Below are 15548 nucleotides of genomic sequence, written 5' to 3'. Positions count from 1 at the left end.
CTTCAAAGGACTTGAGAACATAGCATGTTACATGTAAGTCTTTGAGAAACATTTTCTTTTGTAAGTGGCAACCCTGTTTTACGAAGCTGTTCCAGGCTGGAGATTTATCAGACGAAGGACAAAAGTTTTCTTATGGCATTATCCTGGGTTTTTCCACCCATAAACTTAATTAAAAAAATTATTGAGAGCTTCTTATACATTCTGGTGCACTGTCACAATAAACCTTCAGACAACCTGTGTATTTGGTTGTTGTTTATTTGAAATGTAGACATCTACATGCAATGTTTTCATTAAAGGGACATACTGCCAATGTCAAAAATATCGAGCTGTTATTTTAGACATCATCTACATAAAGTTGAAACTTCCAGATGTCTACTGACAGGTATCTGACCGTGAGTGAACGATTGAATGTTCATTTTTATCCGGGGGTTTCCCTTCGACCATTAACTGACTGAAATCGCTGTATTAAGAAAGTCTGATCTTTTTTGGAAATGTCAGACACAGTACTGTGTTGCAATTATGCAGTCTACCGTGTAACTTCAGGTCTGCCATTAACAATTACGAGTACTTTATAAAACATTATCAATAGAAAGGAAGATCATATTTGATTTACTAGACTTCTAATCTGCTTTTAATCTATCATGTTGTTTACATGTGCGGTCCACGGGTGAACATTGCATTGTGGGAATCTTTACTCTCCCTCATTTACATGTTATCTCATCGGGCGGACAGTTTAGAGGACTGACGGATTTCCTCTTAGAGTTCTCTTAATTAACATTTTGCAGAAAATATACGCCCAGAAGGTTGAGTTAGGAGTTAAATGCAACTCATTTTTGTTCTTAGGTAATCCAAATTCTCAATTTCTTTCAGCAGTTAATACATTAGTGAATAGAATAGAAATACATGTACAGGTTTTACAAAAGGAGAGCTGTTGACAAAAATGAACACTGCATGCTTAAATCCAGCTCTCACTGCCTTGGCCCCAGCCTTAAAACAAGTTTGCAAAGGGCACTCCAATATTTTTATCCATCCATAAACACCAATGAAAAAATTCAAACAATATCGGGTAAGTACATGTATAATATTACACAAGTACATGTAGATGGCTACAGGCACAAGAAGAGGTACCTTTATGCAACCTCTTTCAGCTTTTGGAATAACCCTGTACATGAGTAGCTGGAAGACTATGAAATGTGCAGTCACTTGTGTTGTTATTTGATTGCTCATACATGTACTTTCTGTAGTTCCCTAAATGTATTACGGTAAATTTAAGGTCATTTACGGTAATTGTACATGAACACTCCAATACCAGCTCTCTTTTATCGGTTTGACATGCGCACCCCACCCATCTACACCCTACGTACTCTATCTTCTGCGTAACCTTGTCAGTTACGGTACATGTAATAGTGAGTTCATTTTCTTGTACATGTCAATTGTTACTTCACTTAGAATAGTACCCTTGACACTGCCTTCCCCAGGGAAGATAAACAACTGACAACCCTTGGCTGCTGCTCCTTATTCTCAAACTCAAGGAGGGATGTTTGCCAACAACAACACACTGTGTTTACTATCAATCTGATACTCCAGTAGCTCTGCTTCATTTTGGAAGTTCCTTTTTCCTGGGCCAAAACGTAATTGTACCTCCTTACATTTCATAATAATGTTTGGGTGTAAAGAGTCTGGTTTACTTTTAACGGTGCTACAAGTATGTGTTTGAACAGGTCGGTTTGTAGAGCTCTTGACAAACAAGTACGCATACTTATGTACAATTGTTATATTTTTGCCCACCAAAAAGCTACCATTACATACTTGTATATGAAGTGCATGGACAATTTTCTGCATTCTACCATCAGAATACTTGAAATATAATTTATAGTTAATGTTTTCCTTGATGTTTTTATTGCAGTTGTCTGTTTTAGTATTCTGGGAAAATTGCGCTGTCTAAATTTTCAATATGTGTTAAATACTGAAGGCATGTACTTGTACACATTTAGACCAGTCTATGTTAATGTAATTTTGTACATGTTCAAAGGCTTACCCTGTCTAGATTACCCATCATTCTTTGCAAGGAGACATTCCTGTTTGCCAGTTGCTACATATAGCATATCTACTCTTTAATATTCCGTGATGTTCTCTTTCTTGTTGACTGCAGTAATCATTTGTCTTATGTTGCATATTTTTGTGCGCAAGGTTAAGGAAAATGCCACAATAAAAAGGGAGGATGTTTTTGCTCATTTATGAGTTTACAAAAATTGATCTAAATCCCTGGCTTTATTTGCTGGAGTTTTTGATTTTTCGTTCAGTGAAAGCATTATTCTAACAACCACTGACCAGCTCTTGACCAATATAAAGGGTTCCTTGCTCTAATTGAGCCGGTTAAGTGTTGTGTCAGGTACGTTAGAAAGACAGGCGATTACTCCAAGCAGTCCATTTTTCAGTTCCCATGAACATAATTGGCATAGCATGAATTAAAAATTCTTTAGTACAGCAGTGAACAGCTGTCGAGGAAGGTAATAAATGTAATGTTTACCATGTATGTGATGTGTCGTTTTGTTTGGTCTGAACAGTGAAGAACTATGAGCAGGCTGCCCAGGCTGCGGAGTCATACCTGCTGTTTAAACCTCACGATGACATCATGCTAAACAACAAACTCTACTACCTGAAGAGAGGCTACGGAGAAAGTTTCTTTGTAGCCAGACAGGTAAAGAGTTCACTGAAATGTTCCTCCATTTTGTAATAAAGAACATGGAATATTATGAACAGGTTGTATATTTTAATGTTTTTAATATCACAATGGCACATATCACAACTGGGATAAATGCTATCAAATTTAACGTATTAGAAAAGAATATATAGGGCTGTTGTTTCAAAAAATAATTGTGACTTAATTACCAGTCATGTGAAGATCACTTTCTAGACAAGCAACAAAGAAAATGTTATTTGTCTATTCTACATGTCACTTACCAATTACCATAGACCCCCTTCATACTTTCAGTTTCGTTCCACAAAAGCCGACATTCTGCAGCATCATGACGTCAGCAATGTCACATTAGATGCATTCCAATCCATACGTGATGACGTTAAACTCTTCATGATGTCACCTTGAATGGACATTTCAATGCAATCCATTCAGATACCATATTATTATTTCCATATATTAATGATGTCATATGACTTTACCTTAGGCCATTTAAAATATGAAGGCGGCCTTTTGTAGGCAGAAATCATTATGTTGTTTCCTTTATACAGGATGCCCTGGAGTACTCAAAGCGTAAAAAGATGTTGAGGGAAGTGGTCCGCCTGGCTGAGGAAACTCCACAGGAAGAAGATGATACTTACAATGTAAGCAAGCAAGTCAGCAGTGTACCACGTAAAGGACATCTTAGAGTATCAGGATGTTGTATGGAATACACTTCTGACCCTCTGTCTGATATTGTGATGCAGTGATACAGATGACTATGTTGTTACATTGATCACAAGAGTTGCTTCCCTTGGTTCAGGATGGTAAACCTCAAGCTCAGTAGTTTAGGAACGCTTTTCAGTGCGTTTTTTGCTTGCATATTGCAAGTCTATTTAGTTCAAGATGTGGAAATAAAGACAGTGCTTTTAGTTTCTATTTAATTACATATGATTAACAAGATCAATATGTGAGGGTTTTTTTCACCAATATCTGACCATAAATTCATAAGTGAAATTTTCTTTCAAAAGTGATGTCTGGCTAAAAACTTCAATCAAATAAATGCTTTGTACCAGTACGTATTAGATTTTGATATACTTACATCAGATGTACATGAGAACATCTGCCAGCAAAATGTGCATGGACATGGACTGGATTTTCTAGAGCGTATTTGTGAAATATTCTCGAATGAAGCACCAATCAAATAAATAAATAATTAAAATTGTCTTACATCAGGTGTTTCTCAAGAGGAATTACATCTCCATGGGTGACTTCCGCGCCAACCCCGGCACGTTTGAGGAGAATAACGTCGAAACTCCGGCTAATCCCTTCATCCAGCATTTTGCCAGAATAGGCATCAAGGTGTTTGCTGATGAGAAGGTGTTACATGGCCCCAAGCGGTTTGCTGCTGATGGGCTCATGAGACCTGAGCAGTGTCAAGAACTCATCTACCTCGCACAGGTCTGACTTTGCGTGTGATCAGGGATTTATTGATTTACTTACTTTATGGTATCACTAGGGGTCTCAATGACCGAGGGGGTTAGCACACCAGCACGACATAATGACCTAGGGGCCTCGGACCAATGCAGTCGCTGTGAGTTAAGTCCAGCACATGCTGGCTTCCTCTCTGAACTTACATGGGAAGGTCTGCCATCAGCGTGTGGATGGTCGTGGATTTCCCCTGGCCTCTGCCCGGTTTCCTCTCGCCATAATGCTTACCGCCATTGTATAAATGAAATATTCCTGAGTATGGCGTAAAATAACAATCAGATAAATAAATATGTTAACACCATAAAAGGTGTCAAGTTCATTGAATGGTCCAAAAACATGCACAGACATTTTCTGTGAAGATCTTTAGTTTAAATTATAGAAGTTGTTTTGCTGATAATATTTGGGTTTAGGTGAAAGATGAATGGAGAAGTAAATAATTAAAATATTATATGTTTACAGGTTAGTTATATTTTCCATGGATTAAGAAAACATCACTGTTTATTCCCAATCACAAAGAAATCTTAAATGGTCCTGCTCTGTTTTGTTCCATGCACCTTTGCCTTTCCTCCTTGAAAATATAGTTTGTTCAACATATACAAGCTGGTTTGGTTTCTGTTCATTTCAGGCTCAATATGACAACTGGGAAAAACCTCCCACAATGCAGCAAATCAACATTCCACAAGCTGTAGAGGTATTTATTGGTTATTGAATGTGGTACATAAACTAATGTTTAAATTTTGACACCCAAATTCAGAATCTGGTTCACCAACAGGCTGCAGCACTTATCTCCCTTGTTAATTATGTTGCCTGCAGTAGGGTGTTTAATGGGAATTTCTACCATGTACATGTGTTTGCCAGCAGCCTATAAAATCTCTCTATGTTGTTATCATTTTTACAGTAATTATTTTTATCTAGAATGATGGCTCAAGAATTACATGTTGTAAAGCAGGTAAGGATATGTGTAAAGTAATTTTTTCGTGGAGATATTTTAAGTAGACTTTGCAGAAATAAATACATCTAATAATATGAAGAAGATCAAATATTTCTCTAGGCCTTCATCATTAGTCATGTTGAGACTTTTTGTACATGTACACATCCTCAAACTTATTTTTATATTCACAGCTGCTGAAGCGTGAGCAGGTGAGCGACCTGTCGTTACGAATCCTCCTGCGGGCCAGTGAGGTGAGCAGGTTTTTCCTCCAGCAATACCTCAACCTGACCAAAGTATACCTTCAGGACACCAAGCTCATCTGTAGAGACCACACAGGTATATTGCCACATCCCTAAGCATTTGCTGACATAAACTCACCCTGCCACGAGACACTTCGTTGTTATATGACTGAAAAATTGTTAAGCACTGCCTTAAACCTCAGGGATATATGCACATATCTAAACAAGGGTCCTATGCAGTGCTCCTTGAAATCTTTATTTAGGGACTTTGTAAAGAGTGGATAGTAAAGAAAGCTAATGATTCTTTGTGAAACCTTTGGTCCTATATATGCTTAATTGAACAAAAGAGGGAGAATATGATAGCTTCTGTAAAAACCTATTGACTTGTACTTAACTTAATGAGTTCTGAAATTCAGGTAGATAACCCTGGGAAATTTGTGGAAAATTGTTTTTTTCTTTTATCCAGGTTAAAGGTTTTGGTAGCTTCTTAAATATTCGGCTTATTTGGGCCACTGTTAGGCCAAACAACAGGTGCTTGTCTAAGTGAGAGATGCCATACTGTTCATGTTAACTCCAAAAACAGTGAGCAGTCTGGAAGGAATGGCCTTTGCCTGGAGTACAGTGCTTGCCAATCATGTTATAATACTTTGTATGTCATCAGTAGTAGTATGTAGCAGTGTCTGTATATATTGAGATCTTGGCCATTCATTTCTAACATAACTTTTGTGGATCGTTAATACTTGTTGCCATGATTGTCAGACCCTGATTCTGGTGAGAAGAACTGTTACATCCAGGAAGACGGCAGCTGTGTCAAATGGTTTCCTACCAATGACAAGGCTGATTATGTGTAAGTATTTCTGACATGAAACATGTTCGTCTGCAGGGGATTTTGTGTGGATTTCTTGTGGTTTATTTCAGGCCACTAACCTTCGATGCATGTTTCTGAGTGTTCAAATCCAGCCAGCACGAGTTAGCTCGTCTAAGGTTTATGTCAGCTAGACCATGTACCTGGCAAAGTATGATGGACTCTCGCCTTCCCCCCCTCCCCCTCCCAAGATTCTGCCTACTACCCTCACCCCCACCCCCTGGCTTTCATAAACATGACCATCATCATAAAATATACTAATCACAACATAACAGAACAACAGGATAAATACAGTATAAATACAGGATAAATACAGTATAAATACAGTATAAAATAAATGATAGCTGTTATGTTCCTCGCAGCGATACCAGTGGCCAAGCATCAAGGCCCAATTGAATGTCAAATAAGAAAAACACTAGGAAAGTAATGCTCTAATTTGCTATGATTGAAAAAATTAAGCTTTGGAAAACAGATGCTAACACACATGAAGACAAATAGCTTTATTCAGCTGCGGAAGTACATAGACAATGGAAAATTCCACACATTCCATCTGCATGTACAAATTGTAACAGTTTTTACAAAAACAGACAACATGGGGGAAAAGAGCATGACAAAAATGAAATATAATCAACTGGGATTGAGCCCGACACTACCAGATATCATGTACAATGCATCTAGTGCTGAAACCCACCTCAGCGTCTTGATCGAGTTAGGCCTTGGCGATCACTGGTTAAGTATGTACATTTCAGAATGCTCAACACATGGTTTGAAATCACCCCACTCTAGTGTCCCATCTGGTTTGCCTGGGCTCGGTTCAGTTTTGATAGCGGACGAGGACAGAGTGCATGTAGGTAACAGGAAATGTTAGGAGACAATAAAGATTTGAAATTTTGGTCAAAATAGTCAGAAGGAATAAGCAGTCTTGTGTATTGTTTCTTTAAAAGGATCCTTAGTCAAGAGCCATAGGTGCGGTGTCATAGTTACGTTTCTGTGTGGCATCCTAAAGCCTGTCTCTTCCTCACGGGCATGTAAGGTCTAGACCTGAATAAAAACTGGAAACTGCGATATTTCTTTAATTGTTGAATGTAGCCAAATCAGAGTAACATGTTTTGGACTCAAGGTGCATGTGTGGATAAACATTTTTCGTATACTTTGCCGCAGCTTTGAGCTTATATTCCTGATAGCAAGGGGGTATGGGGGAATGCTGCAGGGTTGTTGAGAATTACCAGTGATGCATTGCGAACAGGGCTGGCTTTACGTTTAAACATTGAAAATTGTCCATTGATAGCTGTGGAGAGGAGGGAGAGTTGTCCAATTCTCAGTTTGTGACAGGTGGCCGACCTATCCGTTGGCATGCACCAAAAACTACATGTCTTGGGCTACAATTTGGTGCAAGTCTCAGATTTGTAGCTTTCGTAGTTCTTGAGTTACAGGCCATTGAAATTACATGACTGAAAAAGTTTTTATATCTCAAAAAGTTACAAAGATAGGCAAAATCCGAAAGCAGATTCAGAATCAGCATTGCCTAATATACCTGATTAGGTGAAAACATTATCAAACTTATACACTTTTATGACATCATACGTTCGACCAACCATTCAAGTTCCAATAAAAACTTTTTGTTTTCAAACTCTCAAGGCTTTCAAAAAACAGAAGCAAAAAAATAAAAATCGATTGCCAGAGGTGTCCCAGCACAGAGTGCTTGGCCTAATAATGAAGTAAAGGAAGATATTTGAAAAAAAGGCTTCTAATGTGATTAGTTCTTTGTGTCTGTGTCTGAAATGAAGACCAGTTTATTGTTATTGGTTGAATCAGTGGTTATTCTATAGCTAACGGTCATATGGAATCTCAGTATTATTGGTCGTCAGTTAACGACATATAGACTTGATACAAACGTGTATTGTTTTTATCTCCATTTACAACTGGAATGTCTTCAACTTACTGTCACAAAGCTTTTCAGATCTAGGACATAAATCAAACAGATTTTGTGATTTCTTTCTTAAGATTTCCATTCACACCCCAGTCCTGGTATTTTTACATGAAATAATATCACAGATGCACCATTGAAATAAAAAGAAAAGAACTGTTTATAAAGATGGAAAGAATATTAAAAAGTATTAAATGATGAATAAAATTCCCACAGGGTAGGCTGTATGTCATGTTCCCAAAGTTTGTCTTTTTATATGATCAGTTGTCCACATGGCAATGTTACAACTTGAAGGCATGTGATCCAGTAGCCATCTGTTCATTGTGTTGACAGAGCAGCCATCCATCTGAACAAAGTGATGACAGGTGGAGAAATCTATGTGGCTGATGAGAGTTTAAATGGCCAGGTGAGGATGTTATTTTTTTTTTAGTTTATAAACCTCCATTTGTCATGACTGATTGAGGATTCTAATATGTTCTCGCCATGATATTGCTGAAATATTGCCAAGGTAGCGTTAAGCCATAATCATTCATTCATTCATTCTATTTGTCATATTACACATATATATGGTATCAAAGTTAGTCCAGAGACACCTGCATGGAAGTGAAATCATCATGAGCTTAAACATACATGTAAGTATATTTGATGTCAATCAAATCAACAAATAAATAAATGTGATTTGATCTGTTTTACCTTTAGGGCATGATGTTATCCCCAAAGTGTGGTAGAATGGTGGGTTTCCCTGCATCTACCCCACATGGGGTGTTACCCTTCCCTTCGGGAGTCAGGTGTGTCCTTGTGTAACTACTCCAAAAACCGTTCCTACGATGAGAAAGCACACTCGCATGCCTTCAGATATTTGGCCAAACTGGAGGACAGCAAACAAGAGGAGCACCTGGAGAGACTGCGTAACAGGAAGGCTGTGTTACAGGGGATAAAGGAGTCGGGGATAACCATTACTATGACTGACGAGGATTTAGCAGGAGAGGAGCGTGTCATTGCTGATGATCTGCTGTCACAAGAGGAGTGCAAGGTGTTGAGAGAATTGGCCAAGGTAGAGAATGCTGATGAATGTAGCTCTGTGAACGATGCAGATGTGGTTATGCCATAGATGGTGCATGTGGATTAAAAAGTATTTATTTGATGTATTCTTTTTTTATGAACTGTGCTCTAAATTGAGTAATCGATTCAGAAAAGACTGTGCCCTGCATAAAAGTACGATAAGAAACTAAAAGTGGAAATCTGTTTCGGCCGGTGTCTATCTCATTCGTTGTCATACATATCATTGTACTCTGTCAAATGGGAGAAAGGTTTTTTATAACTTAACGCATACCGGCTTTGGGAAGTCGAGCAAGTCAACATATTATATATCTGTCTAGATGCCGTCTAACTCAATGTTAAAGCCATAGAATAAAACAGGTATTTCTAAAAAAAAAAAAAAAAAAAAAAGTGGTGGTGTCATTTAAACCCATCTAGCTAGAAAACTATTAATTGTACCTCAAATCTGCATGCTACGGAAAGAGCATGTCTTGAGCTACTATTTAGTGCAAGTTTTACATTTCTACCTCCAGTAGTTCTCGGGTTACAGGTTATTAAGATTATGTAACTAAAGTTTAGTTTTTTGACTATATCTCAAAAAGTTACAAAGATAAGCAAAAAATAAAAGCAGATTCAGAATGAGCAGCTTAAAATACACCAGAATACATGACAAAAAATCGAAATTTCAAAACTAGTTGTCATTCACAACTTCAACCAATGGCGAGCTTCCAAAGTTTTTACCAGAAATCAACAATTTTCTCAAACTTTTTGTAACTAATGCAAATATAGGCATAATGCATATCATATTTCAAAACAACTGGTTAATTATGCTAGTAATTATGAAGTAGTAAAAATATAAATATGATCAAACTCCTGGTTGAACACATTTATTACCTGAAAAGACCCATTTCTAGTGCAAATGTAGTTATTAAACATCAAACAAAAGTTATTTTTAATTGTGTTTTTCCCTTTGAAGAAAAGTCAAAAAAAATATATGTATATATACATAGATATTGAAAACCACATATACAAACTGACTTTTCACACTCTTCCATGTCAACTTCATGTCATTTTTTTTTTTTCTGCTTTTAACAACTTTTGCAATTTTTAGTCAGGTGGACTTGGAGGGGATGGATATGGCACAGAAGGTGTGTCACCTCACACGAAGAACGAGCAATTTATAGGTTTGAATGTAAAGAGAGCAGCCCAGGTACCATAGTCACACTAAGGCTCTCAGTTCACCTCCAATCCCACAGCATTTCTACATCTATTACCTCCTGGCTTTTTAGGGATCCATTAGCTGTTGATTGCTTTGATTGCTTTTATGGTGACAGTTGATCATGTAATATGAAAATATTGTGACATGTCTGCAATAAGCTAGATCAGAGTCTCAGATGCTCTATCACTCTTCCTGTTGTCCCACCCACCTTTTCTCTTGTATGTGGGTGTTGATTAACATGTGAGAGATGAAAAAGACTTTCTTAAGAAAAACAAAAAGTGAATAAAGTGCTCAGAATTTTTCAAAATATGGGTTCCAGACAAGAATTTGGCCATATGTCTCCCCCAAGCCCAATATTTTTCAGTTCAAAAGACATAGATTGTCTTTATGATTGTGTTGCAAATAACATATTACGTGAACTGCTGAACCTTTGAATATGCTGGTGGTCTCTGTCAAGATGAGATTGTCTTTCTCCTTTTAGAATGTGTAAATGTAATAAAACATGCAGCCCCATTTCTGTTGGTGGTTGTGGTGGTTGGTTGTTTATGGCTAAGAGGAGGTATAACATTCTCCATGCGGATGAAGGGGGATAACTCTGAAACTTGTTTATAGGTCAGTTGTACAGGAAAAAAGGGTTTCTTTTTGAAGTTTCAGAATGAGGGACTTACAGTTTTAATATAATGTGCTCTACTGATAATGAGTAAAATCACGTACTGTTCTACTGCTTCACATTTACCTTTGGTAAAAAAAATTTATTTATGTTTACGCAAATGTTGAATAGTTTGTGGAAAGACAATGTCCTCTGTAGAATGGTGGTTTTCTGTTGTTGTACCTGATGCTGAGGTGTGCCAGGGTTTTCCAGGAAAATGATCTTTGTGATTACTATTAATGAACTGAAGTCTTGCTCCAATATGAATAATTCGGAAGCACAGTGCATGAAAGAAAATAATACTTTTGGTGCTGAAGCTTGCACTTTTCAAGTAGTTTCAGTCTACATTTCAAAGAAACTCCATATCACCTTTTTACTGTCGATAGAACAGAATGCCAGAGCAACTTGGTCAGGACAAAATTTTTGGTCATTTACAGAATAGTTTAAGTTATTACTGTGTAAATGTTTTTTTCCTGCTTGTCTGGTGATGGATTCATGTGGTCTCAAAAGACGTCTATAAAGGCTTTAAATTCTGTACTACATGGGTATATGGAGTAACTTAAAGACAAAGCATGTAAATAACTGTAACTGTAGTTTAATATGGTTTGAAAGGGAAGAGCTAAGAAAAACAGAAGACATCAGCGGATTATCATGTGTCCTCAAAGACGTGTAAATAGCTGTATATTTTGTGTTCTGGCTTCTTAGCTCTTTCCTAATTTTACATTCCATTGTTGGATTTGAAATGTGGTGAGAAGGAAACTATGAACATGATGATATCCTTCAGGTTGGAAATGACAGAGGCAGACTGCAGTTTTGACGAGAATGACAATTTACCCTCTACATAAAGCATTCCAGCATTTTTTTCAATACTCACACCACTAAAAATCCCACAATGCACATCATGGGTAGTTAATGACTTCATTTTCCAGGGTAGCTCTTGGGATATCTGGTGCTGGTGGTGTTGATTACCTCCCCTTTCTTGTGCTGAGTTATCTCCCCTTAGACCCCACATCCTGTGCTTACAACCTGCTTTTTCATCTTTAGAAAGGTTCTCTGACTGGTGATGGTTATGGGGATAAGCGCTACAACACCCACTCCTCTATTTCCCCTCATACTAAACACGAGATGTTCCAGGGGCTTACAGTTCTTAGAGCTGCTCAGGTTTGTCTGTACCCTCAGTCTTAACTGGCAACACTCACGCAATTGTTCCCAGTGGAAGTCAGATCCCACTTCATAGATTGGGAATTTCATTACATTATCACTATATGGTTATCTAGCACATTGTCAGAAAGCTACAATAAACTTTGTTGACTATACTGGAAAATTGTGCACATATTAAACATTGGTGAAGAATCATAGTAATATGCCCATTTGTAATAATACACTGGCAATAACGTTCTTAGCAATGTGGATGGGGTTTCACAGCTGTAGTGCTCTTGCTTTACCCAATAATTGGTTCTGGGTTTGTTTTCTGTGACTGCCTTTTATTATACTCCGTAATGGCTTATTCGTAATAGTTTCAAAAGTAAGTTTTCATTGTTTAGTATACTGCAATAAGTCATCGAACTACCATTAGTTATTAAGTGATTGAGTGTATTTATGAAGAATTTCATTAGTCTGTTAAAAAGTTGGTATATGCACAAAGTTTGACCAAAGTTCGATGCCATACCAGTAGGATTAGTGCTGCAAAGAAGGATGGTTTTTTTTTTCATTTTTAAACAAAAAAGTTTTTTTTCAAACTTTCGTTCATTATATGTCAGTGTGATATCTTAATCTCTGTTTTTGTCATCAGTTGGCCAATTTGGCTGCTGTAGATGAGAGATCTGTTCAGATGTACCTCAACATGAGTGAGAAGTCCCGTGACTTCGTGGAGAAATATTTCAACCTGGAGTCACCGCTGTATTTTGACTTCACTCATCTGGTGTGTAGAATGGCAATAGGTGGGTTGTCTCCCTACGGTATATGATAATCTTTTCATGTGTCATTAGGTTTGGCCATATCAAGGTTAAAGGAAAAGGCAATGAGAGATGTGATAATGTTTTTATGTAGAATTATTGTGCATGAAATCGGGATGTTTGCATTCCTAAACATTTTATTCATGACATTGTGCAAACAGTTATGTGTAGCTTGCACTACTGGTTCCGGTTTTCAGAGATGAATGGGAAGAGAGATGACTTAAGCCACCCTGTCCATGCTGACAACTGTATACTACAAGAGGATGAGACCTGTGTGCGACAGTTTCCTGCCTACACACAGAGAGATTACAGGTATGCATTGGGTTGGAAAGTGGGGTGGGCATTGGTGGATGGGTGAGAGATAGGATTGACAGTTCATTTTCGAAGTGTCCTAATTTCATCACAGTGAAGTAGGCTATATATGCGTATAGTACTGAAATGATTTTCAGGAACATCAGGGCATTGTGAAGTAGCATGGCATGTTTCTTCATGGTACAGGTACTATATTGCTAAAACCATTTTTGGGGGGCCTCTGTGGCTCGGTTAGTGCGTTAGCGCAGTGTAATGACCCAGGAGTCTCTCATCAATGCGGTCGCTGTGAGTTCAAATCCAGCTCGTGCTGGCTTCCTCTCCGGCCGTGCGTGGGAAGGTCGGCCAGCAACCTGCGGATGGTCGTGGGTTGCCCCCAGGCTCTACCCGTTTTCTACCCACCATAATGATGGTCGTCGTCGTATAAGTGAAATATTCTTGAGTATGGCGTAAAACACCTATCAAATAAATAAATAAATAAAACCATGTTTGTATTTAGCTCTAATGACTGGCTCTATTGTACTGGGCAGTTCATCACCTTGTGAAATTGTAATATGGAATATTGTGGAGGAATCCTTGCTGGCCAAGTTGTTAAAGGTTATCTGCTTGAGTCCACTAACTCCATTAAAGGAAGATGGAACATATATTCATGGCTTTTGTTTGCTGGTACTCACTTTATGTGAAGAAGTTTGTCAGTTCCATATTAGCCCTAGGATCATCATTGCCACACTTGCATTTCCATACTGATGCATATTCATAAAATACCATCAATGAAAGATGTAAAATTATGTGATCACATGGTGTTAAATACAGAATCGTATAACATCCAACATTACAAATAGATTTTCCAAAACGGTTTGTTCTTCTTCCCTTACAGTGCCCTTCTGTATTTGAATGATGATTTTGAAGGAGGAAACTTCTTTTTTGCTCATGCTAATAAGTCTGAGCAGGTGAGCACATAAAAATAAAAAACATATCATTTGTTTTCCAAAGCAACTGTGTGTATACTTTTTGACATAAAATGATATTTGTATGCAGACTAAAAGACGAGTTTTGGTTAGCAAGTTTGTTCTTTGCTTATTCTACATGGGTGTGAGTTACTGTTCTTGTAGTTACAGCTTTCCCTTGCCTCCAGTTTTCTCTTGAAAAGTGCTCTACAGTTATCAGGGAAGTTCAGTGAAGATCACCTCTGTCAGTTCGACATTTTTAGGAAAAGTTTGTCAGTATTGTGCCAGAGGTCTGTGGTTTATTCCAGGTTTCTTCCAAGTGTGGAACTGACAGGTTATCATATAAGGGAATTATTCTGGAGTATGACCTTAGGCATTATCAATAAATCAATCAGTCAATCAGTCAGTGTAGTCACACTTTATGAATGTTAGATGCATTTCCTTGTGCTTCAGGTGTCAGTTAGACCAAAGTGTGGTCGTCTTGCAGCGTTTAACGCAGCAGCATATCACGGGGTGAAGGCTGTCACTAAGGGGGAGCGCTGTGCTCTGGCGCTCTGGTTTACTCTCGACCCAGACTTCAAAGAGATCGCTCACATCCAAGCGAAAAAAATGTTGAGGGACAGGAAGAATGATCCTAACTACAATCTGCCTTCTTCCTCGCCTCTCTTCACAATGCCAGGGATACCTGAAAAGGAAACAGATTCTTCCTTCCCAGGGCGACCAGTGAAATCAAAACTACTAAATGATGATGAAGACACATCTGATGAAAAAACAAATGAATCTCAAAAGAATGACATGTCTGATGAATCTGTTGATGAGGATGATGACAAATCTGACAATGATGAATCTCTTGATGATGATGATGAATCTGATGACAATGATAGTGATGAAAACTCTGTAGAAAAATCTCAGAATGAGAAGAAATCAAATGAAAAAGAAACTTTCTTGAAAGAGACAGATGAATCTGTGGAGGAAGATGAAACCAAAGACTTACACAGTTCCGAATCAGATTCTGTTGATTCAGATGCTGATGAGGATCTGTTTTCATATCGAAATGAACTCTAAAATTGTGTCTCTGCATAATTTTTTTTATCCAGAGAACTCAGAGCTGTGATCCAGCCTCCAGTATTGGTTGCTGCAGTCTTGTGTTTCCATATCGACAGAGATGTATTTTTTTGCATAATTCACAAGAGTCGCTGTTACAATTGATCATGTGCTTAATTTTAATGAGAGTCTTCCATTTTAAGTATGCTAATATTGAGAAATGAGGTGAGATGCTGTCTGTTTTTTTTTTTTTTTTG

At 37.8% G+C, this 15548-nt stretch overlaps 1 protein-coding gene across 1 annotated transcript in view; it reads left to right on the top strand.

Annotated features, from left to right (window-relative positions):
• Positions 1 to 15312, top strand: part of LOC135467402 (prolyl 3-hydroxylase 1-like) — a 34539-nt gene extending 19227 nt beyond the window's left edge. The window contains 14 exon segments of the mRNA XM_064745176.1: positions 2568 to 2701; positions 3250 to 3342; positions 3914 to 4138; positions 4794 to 4859; positions 5291 to 5435; positions 6098 to 6185; positions 8464 to 8536; positions 8830 to 8927; positions 8929 to 9184; positions 12081 to 12197; positions 12829 to 12976; positions 13189 to 13303; positions 14178 to 14250; positions 14701 to 15312. Of these exon segments, the coding sequence (XP_064601246.1) occupies positions 2568 to 2701; positions 3250 to 3342; positions 3914 to 4138; positions 4794 to 4859; positions 5291 to 5435; positions 6098 to 6185; positions 8464 to 8536; positions 8830 to 8927; positions 8929 to 9184; positions 12081 to 12197; positions 12829 to 12976; positions 13189 to 13303; positions 14178 to 14250; positions 14701 to 15312 (2243 nt within the window).
• The last annotated feature ends 236 nt before the right edge of the window (positions 15313 to 15548 follow it).

This window comes from Liolophura sinensis, chromosome 6 (genome assembly GCF_032854445.1).
Source record: "Liolophura sinensis isolate JHLJ2023 chromosome 6, CUHK_Ljap_v2, whole genome shotgun sequence".
NCBI classification, from domain to species: domain Eukaryota; kingdom Metazoa; phylum Mollusca; class Polyplacophora; order Chitonida; family Chitonidae; genus Liolophura; species Liolophura sinensis.
The sequence above is the reverse complement of the archived record's forward strand: the minus strand, read 5'-3'. Positions and strand labels throughout refer to the sequence as shown.